General features: G+C 41.4%; 2 protein-coding genes across 2 annotated transcripts in view; one reads left to right on the forward strand and one right to left on the reverse strand.

The window, feature by feature from the left end:
* Window positions 1-15,040, forward strand: part of LRRC43 (leucine rich repeat containing 43) — a 298,822-nt gene that overhangs the window by 64,964 nt on the left and 218,818 nt on the right. The gene's annotated exons all lie outside the window — the stretch shown is intronic.
* CLIP1 (CAP-Gly domain containing linker protein 1) lies at window positions 1,067-14,506 on the reverse strand. The gene is made up of 7 exons (XM_082698561.1): window positions 13,906-14,506; window positions 12,254-13,691; window positions 6,252-6,369; window positions 6,022-6,172; window positions 5,350-5,399; window positions 3,099-3,223; window positions 1,067-2,724 (listed from the first exon to the last, which is right to left on the reverse strand). The coding sequence occupies exons 2-7, from the start codon at window positions 12,370-12,372 to the stop codon at window positions 2,499-2,501; spliced, it is 789 nt and encodes a 262-aa protein (XP_082554687.1). The 5' UTR covers window positions 12,373-13,691; window positions 13,906-14,506; the 3' UTR covers window positions 1,067-2,498.

The following is a 15,040-nucleotide window of genomic DNA, read 5'->3' on the forward strand; positions in this document are numbered from 1 at the left end:
GAGAGCCTGATGTGGGGCTCAATCCCAGGACCCTGAGATCATGATCTGAGCTGAAGGCAGAGGCTTAACCCACTGAGCCACCCAGGCGCCCCTAAAAAATCTTTTTTAAAAATTGTCACATGTGCAGGCTTTTTGCCCAACTGAAAATGTGTATTATTTTAGCACCATCTGTGAGAATACATGTTGAGCTCAGCAGGCCTTGTCATGAACTGTTAAATGAGACTTTAACTTAGAGTTAAGAGTTGAAATGCCCAAGGCTAGAAATCCCAAGCACGCATGAATGTAAATGAGCAAGACCAGGATGATAAACCCTTCTTCTCAGACAGGATCAGGATGCTAGAAGATGATCAACATAGGTGTTTAACTTGTGTAGAGACCAAATGTTTGGAAACACTGCTATACTGCTATAGTTGCCCTATAAATATTGCAGGCCTTAGTGTTTTTTTCTTTTTAGTTTTTATGGATATAATTGACATGTAACATTGTATTAGTTTCAGATGTACAACATGATTTGACCTAAGTATAAATTGCAAAATGAGTATCACAGTAAGTTTATAGTTTGAGTCTTAATCCCCTTTGGTTAGTACTGAAGTCTAGGACTAGTGACAGGGTATTACTTAGGTTAAAGTAATGTTCTTGTTCAACTAATAACCGCTTTGGAAATATCTCGGCGAGACCTTTTGGGGAATCTGTGCTCATAAAACAAATGTTTGGTTCAGTAATCATTTTGCTGAACATCATAGCAACGTTCAGAATTTCTAAAACACTATGGATTGATAGTTGGTACTATCTTGTGCCATTTATATTTTTGTCAGGTATTACAGTGTGATATAGCAATGGATAATAATCGTAGTATTGATTTTATGTTAAGTGGGTTATAGGGTGCTTTGAGATGGGAATACGTTTTCTTTTTTGGGGGGGATACATTGATTTCTTAAAAGCTGTTTATCAACAAGATTGCAGTAGAAATTTCTATTTGGATATATCGTGCTTGCTCATTTAAGAAAAAACATAGACAAATAAACCTGAGAATAAATAATATAAACAAGTAAAACAATAATACCAGTTTACTACCACTGGCAAAAAAGAACCATTTATTAAAGTAGATACAGAACACTTGTTTTCTCAAATTTTAATACTGCTTTACATTTTTGTTTGTGAAACACTTCCTATTTTAATATGTTTATAACCAAAAATTTCAACTCATTACAGATTTTTCACTTGTCAGACACATGTTTGATAATCTTGAGGGGAAAAATACATCAAAGGCATATATACAATTATAGAAGTTCTTATTATACATGTAGCATGGAAGACACATTTATTACTTTTTACATATTCTAAAAGACATTCAAATGAAGATAAATAGATTCAAACTGGTTGATAAACTTCTGATGGTTGAGGTCCTTCATTTTTATTTTTTGTGATAAGAAACTCCAAAATTATTAATGTTGAATTTCTCATCGTACATTCATCTAAGAACACGGTAAAAAAAAAACTTGTAAAGATTGCAGACTGGTTAATTTAGGTGTTTTACTGTGGCTTATTATCTAGTTAATTGACTGCTGGGGATATCTGCTGGAGAAAGAAACAGATTTGGAGAAAACTCTCCCAGTTATTTATATCTGATAAAGAAACAAAGTGAAAACAGAAAAAAACAGTTGCAAAGCCACATGATGTTATATTCTGGCCTAGTTCATCATGTCTTGATGTGTTTTCTTTTTCATAAAGGTAAAAATCTGAAAAGAAAGTCATTGTTTTTTCCCAAAATATAGATTTTTTTAAAAAATATATATACATATAATATATAGAAGCTGAAATTATGCAAAACCAATGAACAAAACAGCACAGTCGAGTGAGTAGGTGCAGCATATAGATTATAAAATGTCCCCACAGCAGTTTGGGGCTGCCCCCTCCCTTTACCTGTTTCATGATTTTATAATCACACCCAAGTATTATCAAGCCTGAAATAAAGGCACTACTGACAACAGGTAGTGCAAAGAGCTCAGATACTTCTTTAAGAATAAAATACTTTAAATGAGTAGATGAAAATGCAAAATGGCACATTTTTCCAACTCATTCCAGTGTCAGAGCTTAACCCAAACATCTAAATATACAAACGCAGCCTGGAAATTTTTAGTGCAAATATGAAAAGTAACAGCATAATTTAAAGTTACTTAAATAAGGTATTGTGAGGGTAGGGATTGTTCTAGGAGGGTTCCCTCGGGGCAGTAAATGTAATGGCATCTGGTGCAATGTCTTGTCAGAACTTTTAAAAATCAAGAAGACAAAATTAGAGGTGAAAACTCACCCACTAAGTATTTATTATTTCAAATTCTAAGGGGAGACTAAAAGCTCAAAATATTTTCTTAGATTTGTGGGTGGGGTCAAAAATAACGTGGGTTCTCCGGAAGTCTGCACACAGGATGCTGGTGTTCTGTTGCCTTCTGTCGCCTACGTGCCCGCGCCCCTGACAGCCCGGCGCGAGGCTGGGCCCATCAGAATGTCTCGTCGTCATTGCAGTGGGTGGCCCAGTGCCCGAACACCTCACAGATTTCACAGTACGGGCGCTCCTCGCTCCGACTGCCGTGGTGTGTGGAGTGGGGGGGGTCCTCTGACGCCTGTGCCTGGGTGGGGCAGTCCTCTGTGTCGTGGAGGTCAAAGCAGTCACATATGTCACAGAAGAGGCGAGGTTTCTTCTTGGACTGTTTCTCCTGGTCGTCACTACAAAGGTTAATGTGTATGATCAGAAACTCATCTCTATCAGATGAAATTCTGAGACAGCATCAGTTGCAAAGAACACAAAAGAAACAAGAACTACTTATGGACAAGTCTGGGAGCCTTGAGTATATGTCGTACATTTAATTCAAGTTGGTTGTTCTACTGTCCACACTTGAAACTCTCCCATCAAATCATTTATAGAGTGCTACATCACTCTCTTGCCAGATTTATGGAAATCAATTTATGGCCAAGACAATTGTTTCTCCAATCCACTGGAGAACTTGTAACTTTTTTTTTTTTTTTTTGAACTTGTAACTTTAAAAACCTTCATTTTGGTGGAACAAAGGTTCTGATCAGCATTGCTTAATATAAAATACCTGTCGTAGTTGTTTAGGTCATCGCCGTTTCCATTAAGGGCTGCTTCGGACATCATCTCCACCTTCATCTTGAGGTCTTGATTCTTCCTCTGAAGGTCCACTATTACTGAATTCAGGAAATCAATCTGATTTGTCCGGAAAAAAAAAAAAGACACAAATGTATGAAATGTCTAAAATGCACACTGGAGGATCAAGAACGGCATGAAAGCAGACTCTCTACTCTCGCGCCATGGCTGCGGAATGTGCTGGCATCACGGGAGCGGCAAATGGTGGCCATTACTGAGTCCACGTTTAAGTGGTTTATATATACACACATACATATACAAAATTCTACAAAAAACCTAACCAGTCATTTGTTCCATTAAACTCTGGGACAAATCCAGAACTTTTAGGCTCTGTAGATTTGGACAAGTTCATGGAAATTCCCCCCCAGCCACTGCTTAACATCTACTGACTGGTCCCAGGGAACAGTCAGCATATGTCATCGTAAGAGAAAAATGGAGGTGTTTCAAAGGGAAGGCTCAAGCTCCGTTTCTGCTGAGGAGACAGTGGCACACGCGATAGAGCAGCACTCAGGTACCACATGTTCAAGGAGCACCTGTGCCAAGATTCACTGAGCAGTGGGACAACGAGGTGACCATCAGGAGGAGACACTCTCGTCCTAATGTCTCCTTTCAAACCAAGGGCAAATTAATTTAAAAACATTTTTCCCTCTTATATATAATAAAAAGGTCCAATTTCTCTAAATATCCACTGAATAAATCCCACTTTACAATATTAAAAGTGAAATATTTCACTTTTTAAAGAAATATTGGCCCTACTTCTCCTGCTAGGGCAAGTTCTGAAACAGAGCTAATAGCCACTAGCTTCAGGATTCTCGGCAGGAGACCCCTTCCAACGCTGAAGCGGGGGGTCCGTTTTCTAAGGCTTTATCGTGTTAGGAGCTACACCGCAGGAAGAAGAAAAAGTCACAAAATGCATTTAAGTATAGTGGCAAACCACACACACACTCACGCATGCTCACAAATTAGGAAACATAAAACAAACCATTTGCTGATTGGAACAAAGTGTTGGCAGCGGCAGATGAAACAGATGGAAGCAGAAAGGAAAGGAGAAAAGAAAACACGGTTAATTGAGTCTATGCTTATCAGACAGAAGCACAGACTAAGCAGACAACACTATTAAGGTGAGTTAGTGCATCTGTTGAATCTTTTCATGTCTTTCAAAGGAGATGTTGGATAACTAAAACAAACTATAAACTCACTAAATTTTTCTTTGAAGATGATGGCTTTTTATGCCTTTGAGTTTTGAACAGAATAAATATATCCAAAATGTACTATTAAAATTGAAGGTGGACATTAGTTGTTTATGTGCCATTTATTTCTAAACATGGAATAGTTTGCCTCCATATAATCCTATTTTTAAAACTAAGGCTGTTTGATAATTGTGGCTTTAGGGAAATAGTTTTCAAGAACTCTGTCTTTTTAAGGTCAAGAGGAGCAAGGAATCTTTTGACAGAGCAATTCTACTTCTACGAATCTGTCTTAACTAAATAGTAGTATATCTTCAAAATGATAGATGTTCAAGATACTTCATTATAGCATTGTTCCTAATACACCTGAAAGATCAAAAACATCCCAAATGTCATGTCAACTGACAAGGAACTGATTAAATCACAAAACATCCATATAAGGGAATACTATACAGCTACTAAAAAGACCAGATATGCCACCACTTGTGTCAAAAAGGAGAGGAAAGAGACAAGTAGTTTTGTTTTTTATATATATGTTTTCACATCTCTGGAAAGATTCTTTAAAAAGGCACCAATAAGAATGATTACCTGTTTGACAGCCTGGGAACTGAGCAGATGAGAGATGGTGTGTGGATGGAGATTTTCTACTGTATATATGTATATATATGTATTTTTTAAGATTTTATTTATTTGACAGAGAAAGACACAGCAAGAGAGGGAACACAAGCAGGGGGAGTGGGAGAGGAAGAAGCAGGCTTCCCATGGAGCAGGGAGCCCGATGTGGGGCTCGATCCCACGATGCTGGGATCATGACCTGAGCCAAAGGCAGAAACTTAATGACTGAGCCACCCAGGCACCTCTCTACTGTATATATTTTTAATATTACTGATTGTTTAGACCATATGAACATACCACCTCTTCAAAAAGTTAAATGATCTTTTAAAATAGTAAGCCAAGCCAAAAAAAAAAAAAAAAAAAAAAGGGGTGGGGGAGTATTACCTGACTCTCCTGGGCTCTTTCATCTTCTTCTGCCTGAGTATCAGTATTGCCTTATATTTAAAAAAAAAAAGAAGAAGAAGAAGAAGGGGGGTTCACAACACGTCCATCTTTTTTCCCCTGGTGTTACTGCAACCAACGAGCCAGTATCAGACACATATTTTCACGTGAAATTCCCAAATGGGCCTCTTTGGGAACAGTTCATGGGTTCCTGTGGGGCATCTGGAGCCCCGAGGGGCAGACATGGTGCACAGAGGCTGGCCCTCCCCTGCCTGTCTTCTCCCTCAGGGATGGCCCCCCACTATGGAAGATGCCCACCACACCCACCTGGGACCTCAAGTGGCAAAGCAAGCTGTCACCTGCTCACAAAGGGACCACCTGGGCTCCCAGTCCGGGCAGCTCCCTTTCAGAGCCCACCGAGGCTACTGGGAGGGCAGCTGTCACTTACAGCTCCTGTCGCTGCCAACGCTCCGGAAGGGGGCATGCCAGGCACGTCCCCGTGTGCAGGACCTGGGTCATGACTAGCCCTTATCTGAGTCAGTGGTGGGAGAGAGCCAAAAGCAGAGGGGGTAGGTCAGGGGCAGCCCAGCCGCCTTCCAAGGTCATCTCATGGGAAACAGGTCCTCTGCGGGAAGCGGGGGGTGGGAAAGAAGCCCCGCGTGGCCATCACTTTACCTGAGGAGCTGCTGAGCTGCCGCCTGTTTTCTTTGAGTTGGAGCTCCAAGTTCTTGACCTGGAGTTCAAGCTTTGCCTTATCAGACTCCAGAGACTGAACGACCGAATGCAAGGACTTGGCGGAGGCGCTCTCTCCCCTGAGCACTGTGACCTGAAATGCAGCGCGTTAGCTTAGGCTCGCAGCTGGAACAGAGGAGGCAGCGGCCCGGCCCCCTCACAGGGTACTCTACCTCATTCCTCAGTTTCTCCAGCTCTGCGTCCTTTTCGGTGAGTAAGGCACTAGTAATACTGATGGATTTCTGCAAGGAAGCTTTTTCCTCATCTGCGTCTTTTATTAACTTGGATTCTCTAAAAGACCAAAGAGTTAAAAAAAAAAAAAAATTCCAGAAATCAACCGAGAGAGTGGTGGGTGTGTAACAGTCCTAGAACAGACACATTAACTTGAGTTAACAATAAAGAAAAACGTATCACGGGGAAGTTTTGAAGGGGGCTGAGGCTATGACGCTTGCAAAATTTTACTTGAAATTTTACTCACTGTGAAGGAGAACAAGTTTACCTACGCAAAGACATGCAGAATCTGCATATCATTGTATCCATTTGAATTTAAAGAAACAAGTTAATAACTTCGGAAGACGGAGAATTAACAAAACAAAACAAGACTGTTACCCCCAAAGAATTCTTTTAAAATCTACCCCCTCCCAACTGAATTCTGTTACTTCTTGAATAAATTATTACCAAGCAATAACAACAATTAAAATACACACATGCAAAGCGAGTATACACGGATGTCATGCAGAGCAGTTTTATGCTGGAGGTATCGGTTGGTTCTCACTAATTTCAGTAATTTTTGGCAACTTCCGAGAATGTGTTTTTGAGATCTCATGGGCCAAAACAGTAGCAAAGGCTATTACTGCAATTCATACTGAAAGGGTATGACTTTTCATCCACAGAATGTGGAAAAAGGACATTACGTTGCTCATAGAGATGAAAGGTAATTACATAAAGGCTGGAACAGAAATGTTAAAAATGGATTTCCAGGTGTAGAACGAGAAAGCATGGGCGGGGAGGAGTCAGGAGGGAGACGGTCAGAGTGCTTGGTTTATGTTCTCAGCCTGTCTCAGCATTTGGTTGTCAGCAGAGGGAATGGGACCAGGCCTTAAGGAGAGGGAAACATTTATCCTGGAGTCCAGGGCTGGAAAAAGGAAGGAGAAGATGAAGGGAAGACAGGGACAGAGGGCAAAGACACAACTGATAAAACCCAGAAGGGCAAGCTCCTGTGCGTTTAAGTGTGTGTGTTTATTTAAATTTTTGTTGTAAAAATTACATGCATTCAAAGTGCCAAGGTCATGAAAGATGAGGACGGACTGAGGAACTGTGCCAGACTGAAGGAGGCTGCAGACGCACGACCCCTGAATGCGGTGTGGTTTCCTAGCCTGAATCCCAGAAGAGGAAAAAGACATTAATGGGAAAACTGGGGAAATCTGAATGAAGTCTAGAGTCTAGCTAAGCACATGGAACCAATGCTGCTTTCTCAGTTTGGACAAATGTACCAAGGAGTATACAATGGGCATATTGAGGGCCACGGGGCACAGGGTACGTGAGGACTCTCTGTACTGCCTCTGAGATTCTTCTGTAAATCTTAAATTTCAAAATGAAAAGGTTTTAAAAATTATGTGCAGTATGAAACAAGAGGGGAAAAGTCCTTGAATCTCAAAAATATTTTGGGAAAAACACAGACTGGGTAAAAAGGTCCTAGCTGGCCCTAAGGCCATCCAACCCACAACACTGCATTGGTGTAGATGATTCAGTGAGAGTTCAAAACTTCAAGGACAAGCAGCCAGATGGCTCCCGTTCTAGAAGAAGGAACTGAGTGAATGCTGGGCATGTCATGGTTCAGTCTGTTTTAGAACTGACTGGAAGGATTGGAAACTGAGGCCCAAGTTAGAAATGGCAGAATGTATGTCTGGTTAGTGAGACCCAAGATATCCGGCACACGAATTACAGAATTCTCATGATTTATGGTAAATTGAAATTCTACACGAAGATGAAAATATAAGTGTTGTTTTTATCTTGTTGTGTGGCTTACACTTACACTTCAGGATGATAAGTAGTAAGAAAAGAATCTGAGACTTACAGGAATTTCTTGAATTCAACACCCAAGCCTGATATGAACACTGGAGAGGGGGTGGGTATTGGTGCTGTTAAATCACTAAGTGAACATCTTGCTTGGAAACAGGATCTTGTTTAGGTTAAAATAAAGCAAAAATTTTAATGGAAGGAATGGACAGTAAACATCTTCTTCCACCTGGAAAGTAAACATCTGACGTTATCCGAAGTTACCCCAAAAATCTGGGGCTCCTTAACTTTCAATTAAACTTATTTGGTAGTTTATTCTATTGTAAAAACTATTTTGAGAGTTTCACTTGTTACAAATCCAAGTGAAATCTGAAAAAATGTAGTTTTTAATGTTTTTACTGAAAAATACCAGCATTTGGGGGGTTATTAGTTCTTCTATAATCTGAACTCTAAGTAGCCCAAGTCTCACCCGGTCTTTGTGTTAGGGAGGGATAGAGACACCACCAGCTGGCAGAAGGAAAAAAGTACAGGAACTTTCATCTGTTTATCACATAGACACAACCCGTAAGGGAGACTGCTTTCTAAGAAGATGGCAAGCAGAACGTTTCTTGTACAAGTGATCAAAAGACACGTTGTTAAGAAAGGGATCCGCCTTGTGATTTATAGACCAAATGACAGGACAAGGAGCCTTTGGCAGCTCGTCTTTATGGCAGATCTTTGTTGCTGGCTTCTTGGGCTATTTCTAAGCCCTAATCCCACTGCGCTAACTAAGAGGGACTAATTTAAGTCACTTATGCCAAGGTTACTGACATCTGAGTCACAAAGCACACTGCGGGGGGGCACTCCTCCGTTACCTTGCAGCCATGCTGGCCAGAGTGACTTGCTGTCACTGCAAGTATCAAGAAGGGAAGATAAACATGATCTGAAAGAACAGCTATGGGGGCCAGAAATCTTTCCCCCAAGGGGAACATATTATCCAGATTCTTTCCTTACTACTTACTAAAGAAATAAATTCTAGTAATGAAGCAAATACCTTAAAGTGTTACTGGGCAAGCTTTAAAAATGCAAGATAACAAGAACCAAATATTAGAAACATGAAGAGAAATGCAGGTACAGTAAGGAGAGCTAAATTTGCGCCGAAGTTCTTTGCAGTATATAGGTATAAAACTGGTGTGTGGGGTGTGTGTGTGTGTGTGTGTGTATGTACTGCTGAGAATATTTTACAAAACAAAAGCAAGACACAGAGGGACAAAGGCAGCCAAAAAATATATACAACAATTTGTTTTACTAAAAATATATTGTTTATTTATTATAACGTGGATAGACTTTCTTTAGTCTTACCATTAAAGACACACAGATAGAGCAAAGGAAGCAGGAGTAGGGAAGGGAAAAGAGAGGGTGAAATGAGCATTGGTAAGTAGCGCAAGCTCGAGACAGTCAGACAGTCAGCAACCCACAGTGAGCTTAATGAGCCGAAGTAGCACAGGACCTCTTCAGACTCCGTATCGCCAACCAGTTTCGGTTCCTGACGTTTAGCCTGCGTTTACACTAACTGAATTAATTAGGACTCCGAAGAGTCCGCATCTGAGATTTGGGCTCTCCATGACACCACAAAGCCTGGAGAAGGGAGGGAAGCCAACCACGTTCCCCAATCTGCTCTAGGCTTCAGCAGATAGAGGAACCTGCTTCTCCACTTCGTCAGGCAGAGCAATTCAAGGTTGGCTCTGCTCTGTCAGCTGTCTGGAAGCCTGTTTTGAAAGAGGTCTGCCTAACTTGGAAACCAGTTTCCAAAATAATGATTACGTGTTTATGTTAGGAGAAAAGCCTTTACTACATGTTGCCTGCAATTCAATGTTCACATACCAAAAGACTGTAGCAAATATAGGACAATGCTACTACTGAATGGTAAGTAGTTTGGGCCTACAGGTCAGGAATAAGTTCTGCCCTTCAATACGATGACCATTTGAATGACACAGTTAGCTAATACTTTGACTATGTATGTCTAAGACTTCTCTTCTTGCATGAACAACATTGAAAATACCTTTATGGCTTAAGTACTTTTCAGCCTTTTAAATTAAGAGCATATCAAATTCTTTTCAGCACCCCATGCTCAATTTACTTAACTATCTCACACACACACACACACACACACACACACACACACACACATCGACCTATGAATCCATTGTCAAACTGGCTTTTAGCAGGCATTTAAGGGTCCAAATTGTTAGCTACAATATATTTGCATTCAGATTTCAGACAGAACGGTACACGAGGATTAATTTGGCAATAGAATAGTGCAAAACAGGAGAAGTTAGGTTTTTAAAATTTTCACTTTCAGAAAAAAATGCCACCTCTATCTGCATTTATTGATATAGAGAGTAATTTTCAGGAGACTATCTCCTAAACTCATCCAGGACTCAAAAATGGGAGCAAAGTTGGGGACATAAACAGTGGCCTTAGCACGCACCCAAACTTAGCTCATCTTTTTAAGCCATGAAAAAAGTCACATGCCTGAGCACATTTTGAAAGGCATGTAATTTAAAGTCACATGGTAAAGACTAGGGAAGCATGGCGGCTTTATTCTAAGAAAAAAAAAAAAGATTTAAGAGTAACAATAAAATAAATGCACAGTGAGCAAAGAGGCAGCGTGAAAACCGGAAGCCCTCGGGGACCTTAGGCCTGCGTCCGGGTTGCTGGCCGGCCGCCTGCCATCTCGGGCCTCCGTTTCCCCGTTTGTAAGTGCACCCCCCGCCCTACACCACCGGGCGGCTCTGAGATCAGGTTTGTGGATCACGAATACAAAGGGCTACGGCCCGCGCCCGCCGACTTCCATATGCTCGCTGACCGCAGTGCCTCGGGAGTAAGCCCCGCGACTGTCCTCACACCCCGCTGACCACTGCATCGGGAGGCTCTCTTGAAAGAATCTATGTAAAACCCAATATCCGGAGGCGCCCACCACCCCCGGGGGCAGCGCGGCGGCCGCCCGCACGCGGGCCGGAAGGAAGGGCCGGCGGGTCGCGCAGCTCCCGGCGCCCGCGGACCAGCTGGCGGGACCCGGGCGGGGGCGCGGACGAAACGTGCGCGCCTTCTGGTGGGAAACTTCTCAGAAGAACGAATCTTAGTACTTCTTAATGAAAAAAAAAAAAAAAGAAAAAAGAAAGAAAGAAAAAGGAAGGAGGGAAGGCGCTGTTGGACGCAGGCCTAGCGCCCGCCAGAGCAGCTCGCGGCTCCCACGACTCTGTGGGTGACTGAAGCCCTCGGTTCCTAAGCAACCGCCGCGCCGGGTGCGGGGTGGGGGAGGGGACAGCCGGCCCCGCGGGGCCCACCAGTCGGCGGGGAGGGGGCGTCCTCCCGCCTGACCCGGATAAGACACTGCGGGAGCACGGACGAGCTCTCGGTTCAAATATTCTTGGAGAGTTATTTTTAGTTTCATTAAGAAAAAAAGCGCGTCGCCGAGGCGGGGCTCCTCCGCGCGGTACCGCGCGGCGGCGGTTCTCGGCCGGAGCGCGCCCCGCGGCGGCTCGGCGGGCGGCGTAAAGCGCAGGACTTCTCTAGACACAAACCGCACGTTCTAGAAGAGCAGACAGACAGACGGTCGCGGTAGAGAAGCGTCAGGCTTCTCAGCGGTTATTTCTCGGGGCCGGTTTATGCTTACTCAAAAGTGCTAGAAGGTTTCCACTTACATATCATTGGATATGTAAGAACAAGAACAAAGCTATTTTCTCTCTCTCTCTCTTTTTTTTTTGGACAAACAGAATTCAAATTCATGCTATTATTATTGAAAAGTTATCATTTTTATATAATGCAATCAGTATTTATATGCCGATCAATTACTCTTTGTAAAATTAACAGCATTTTTAGCTCCTGAAAATGAGGAGGTAACAACAATGTAATGAGACAATCCGATTTTAGAACACTTATGAATAAATGCAACTGAAAAAGGCTTAAAAATTAACCTATTCTTTGTCTTGGTAATGAATACCATAACATTTGCAAATACATTTTCATCATTTATTAATCACGAGGACCAAACTATCATAATCCAAATTTCTGAATATGAGGAGGTAGCATATTTTCTACAAGTCACATCGTGTTCTGACATTTTCCTAATTAAACACATACACGCAACAATAAACACAAAAAGAAAACCTACCTCTTTTTCATTTCTAACAACTGATTATTGAGCACAGATCTCTCCTCTTCTAGCTGGAAAAAAACACACAAGAAGTTCAGTTCGTTACAAAAGTCCAGAGAGAGAGAGCTATTTCTCATCCCACATGTCCCATTCCCAGGCCAGGATGGATAAATCAGTGGGCCAGGAGAGTGAAAAAAGAGCAGTGGTTAGTACATCATGTACAGTTGTTAATTTATAAATCATTTATGACCCGGATGACTCCCCTTCCTCAGTACAGGCTGTATCTTCAACATTCGATAAATGTTTCTTTCATTTCTTAAATGAATGAGTGAAAACTTCACTGTTAACATTCTGGCTCCTTCACTGAAATCACACAGAGCAAGTGTCACTAAGTGTCACTAACTCATGGTGGGCTAGGAACAGGCTGTTTACTCATTTCATTTCATCCCTTCCACATTCCAGGCACTGGTTTCTCACCTATAATACAAGGAAGTTAGAAGAGAATTTCCAGTCGCCCTTTAGTTCTAAAATTCTATTATTCCATGAAGGGTGAAAAACAAAACATTCAGTTAATTAATCCTGTGAGAGAAGATTCACTCCCGCCCCCTGATCTATACCACACAGAGTTTATTATATTGAAATACGAATTTCAACTCACACTGTTAATAAAACTAAGGGGCGAGGGGCCCCTGGGTGACTCAGTCTGTTAAGTGTCTGCCTTGGGCTCAGGTCATGATCCCAGGGTCCTGGGATGGAGACCAAGTCTGTTGGTCAGGCTCCCTGCTCAGTGGGAAACCTGCTTCTCCCTCTGCCTGTGCTCTTTACGCCACACACCCCCCACCAGGTAAATAAATAAATAAATATTTAAAAACAAAAACAAAAAACTAAGGGATGAGACTCACTTCTTTTGTGAGTTTTGTTTTTTCCAAATCAAAAGACAACACCAAAGATTATGGAATGGTCTCCAAGAGCCCAGAATTCAAGCTACTAGCTCACTCACTGTATGGAGGTATGGTCTTATTTCTGATTTTGTATCAATTATGCATATGCTTTGCTGTGTCTTCATACTTTTAAAGTTCTTAAATATACATAACTCTGTGTGTTTTTTTTTGTTTTTTTCATAACTCTGTGTTTTGAACATAAAATTATATTAAACACAAAATCTATTGAGATTAAACATATAGTTTTTTCGATTTAAACTCTGCTTTCCTCATCCACTGAAGATGTATGCTTTTGCTGCATGAGTAATTCACAAAAAATATTTAGAAAATTTTAAAGAGTGAAGGGAAGGGAAAGGGGTGGGAGACAAACCTTAACAACTAAAATAAGAGGGGGAACATCTGGAGAGTGGGATGTGGAGATGAGGGGCTTTCTTTTTTTTTTCCCTTTACGCCCTTTTCTACAGTTTATATTTATTTTTTAAACAAGGAAGCTGTTTTATGATTAAAAGTGGGTACTGAGGGCGCCTGGGTGGCTCAGTGGGTTAAGCCACTGCCTTCGGCTCAGGTCATGATCTCAGGGTCCTGGGATCGAGTCCCGCATCGGGCTCTCTGCTCAGCAGGGAGCCTGCTTCCCTCTATCTCTCTCTCTCTCTGCCTGCCTCTCCGTCTACTTGTGATCTCTCTTTGTCAAATAAATAAATAAAATCTTAAAAAAAAAAAAGTGGGTACTGAGAAGTACCTACAATGAAGATAAATGAAGATAAAAAGGCCAATGACTCAACAGAGAAAATAAGTTATTAACAAACGTGAAAAATCATTCAACACTTTAAAGAACAAGTATGCAGAGACTCTCCCTCTTTATTGGAGGGTGCACTGTGCCTGAATTTCCATGGAACAGAAATCTGGAATGCTTATGGTACGGACTTCTTCATAGGAGATGACATTTTTCCCTTCTTCTGCTCTAGGACCCAGTCCAGGTTGACAAGTTCATCTAGTAACTCTACTGCTTTTTTTTTTTTTTTTTTTTTTTTCCTACTGCTTTAATCTAGTTCCTCATTGTTTCCTTATTTTTTGTGACCTTGACAGTCTGGAGCCACACAAGCCAACACAAGGTCAATTTGGATTCATCTGATGCTTCCATATGAGGAGAGTCAGAGCACACACTTTGGGGCAGGAATACGACAGGGATCATAAGGCACACACTGGGTTGTTTTTTGATAAGGGTAACTTTGATCACTTGGGTGAAGAAGTATCATCCATGTTTCTCCACTGTAAAGGTATGATTTTTTTTCTTTGTAATTAATATGTATTTTGTGAAGAGATTCTTTGAAAATGTGTAAGCATCCGGCTCCTAGCAAAACATCAACCCATTTCTTTTAGCACCAACTGATGCATCTTCCCTAAATAAAGTACTATCATCACGGCTACCCAGTGGTGATTTTCTAATTCCATCATTTCACCTATTTATTAGCTGTCATTTCACCAAATGTCATTTTCCTTTATTTATTTATATTTAAATACATCATTTCCATGACACATCATGTTATTCTAATGTTATTCAATAAGCTATACTCCATTCCTATCAATATTTCTTCTGATGTTCAAATTTTCCCAGATTTGGTCAGTGGGAGCCCTTTCGACATGATTATGATATGCTTCTGACTAATCTCCAGTAGTTTTTTTTTTTTTTAAGATTTTATTTATTTACTTGACAGAGATCACAAGTAGTCAGAGAGGCAGGCAGAGAGAGAGAGGAGGAAGCAGGCTCCCTGCTGAGCAGAGAGCCTGATGCAGGGCTTGATCCCAGGACCCTGAGATCATGACCTGAGCCGAAGGCAGAGGCTAAACTCAGGCGCCCCGTAAT

This window comes from Mustela nivalis (genome assembly GCF_964662115.1).
Source record: "Mustela nivalis genome assembly, chromosome: 14".
Classification (NCBI taxonomy): domain Eukaryota; kingdom Metazoa; phylum Chordata; class Mammalia; order Carnivora; family Mustelidae; genus Mustela; species Mustela nivalis.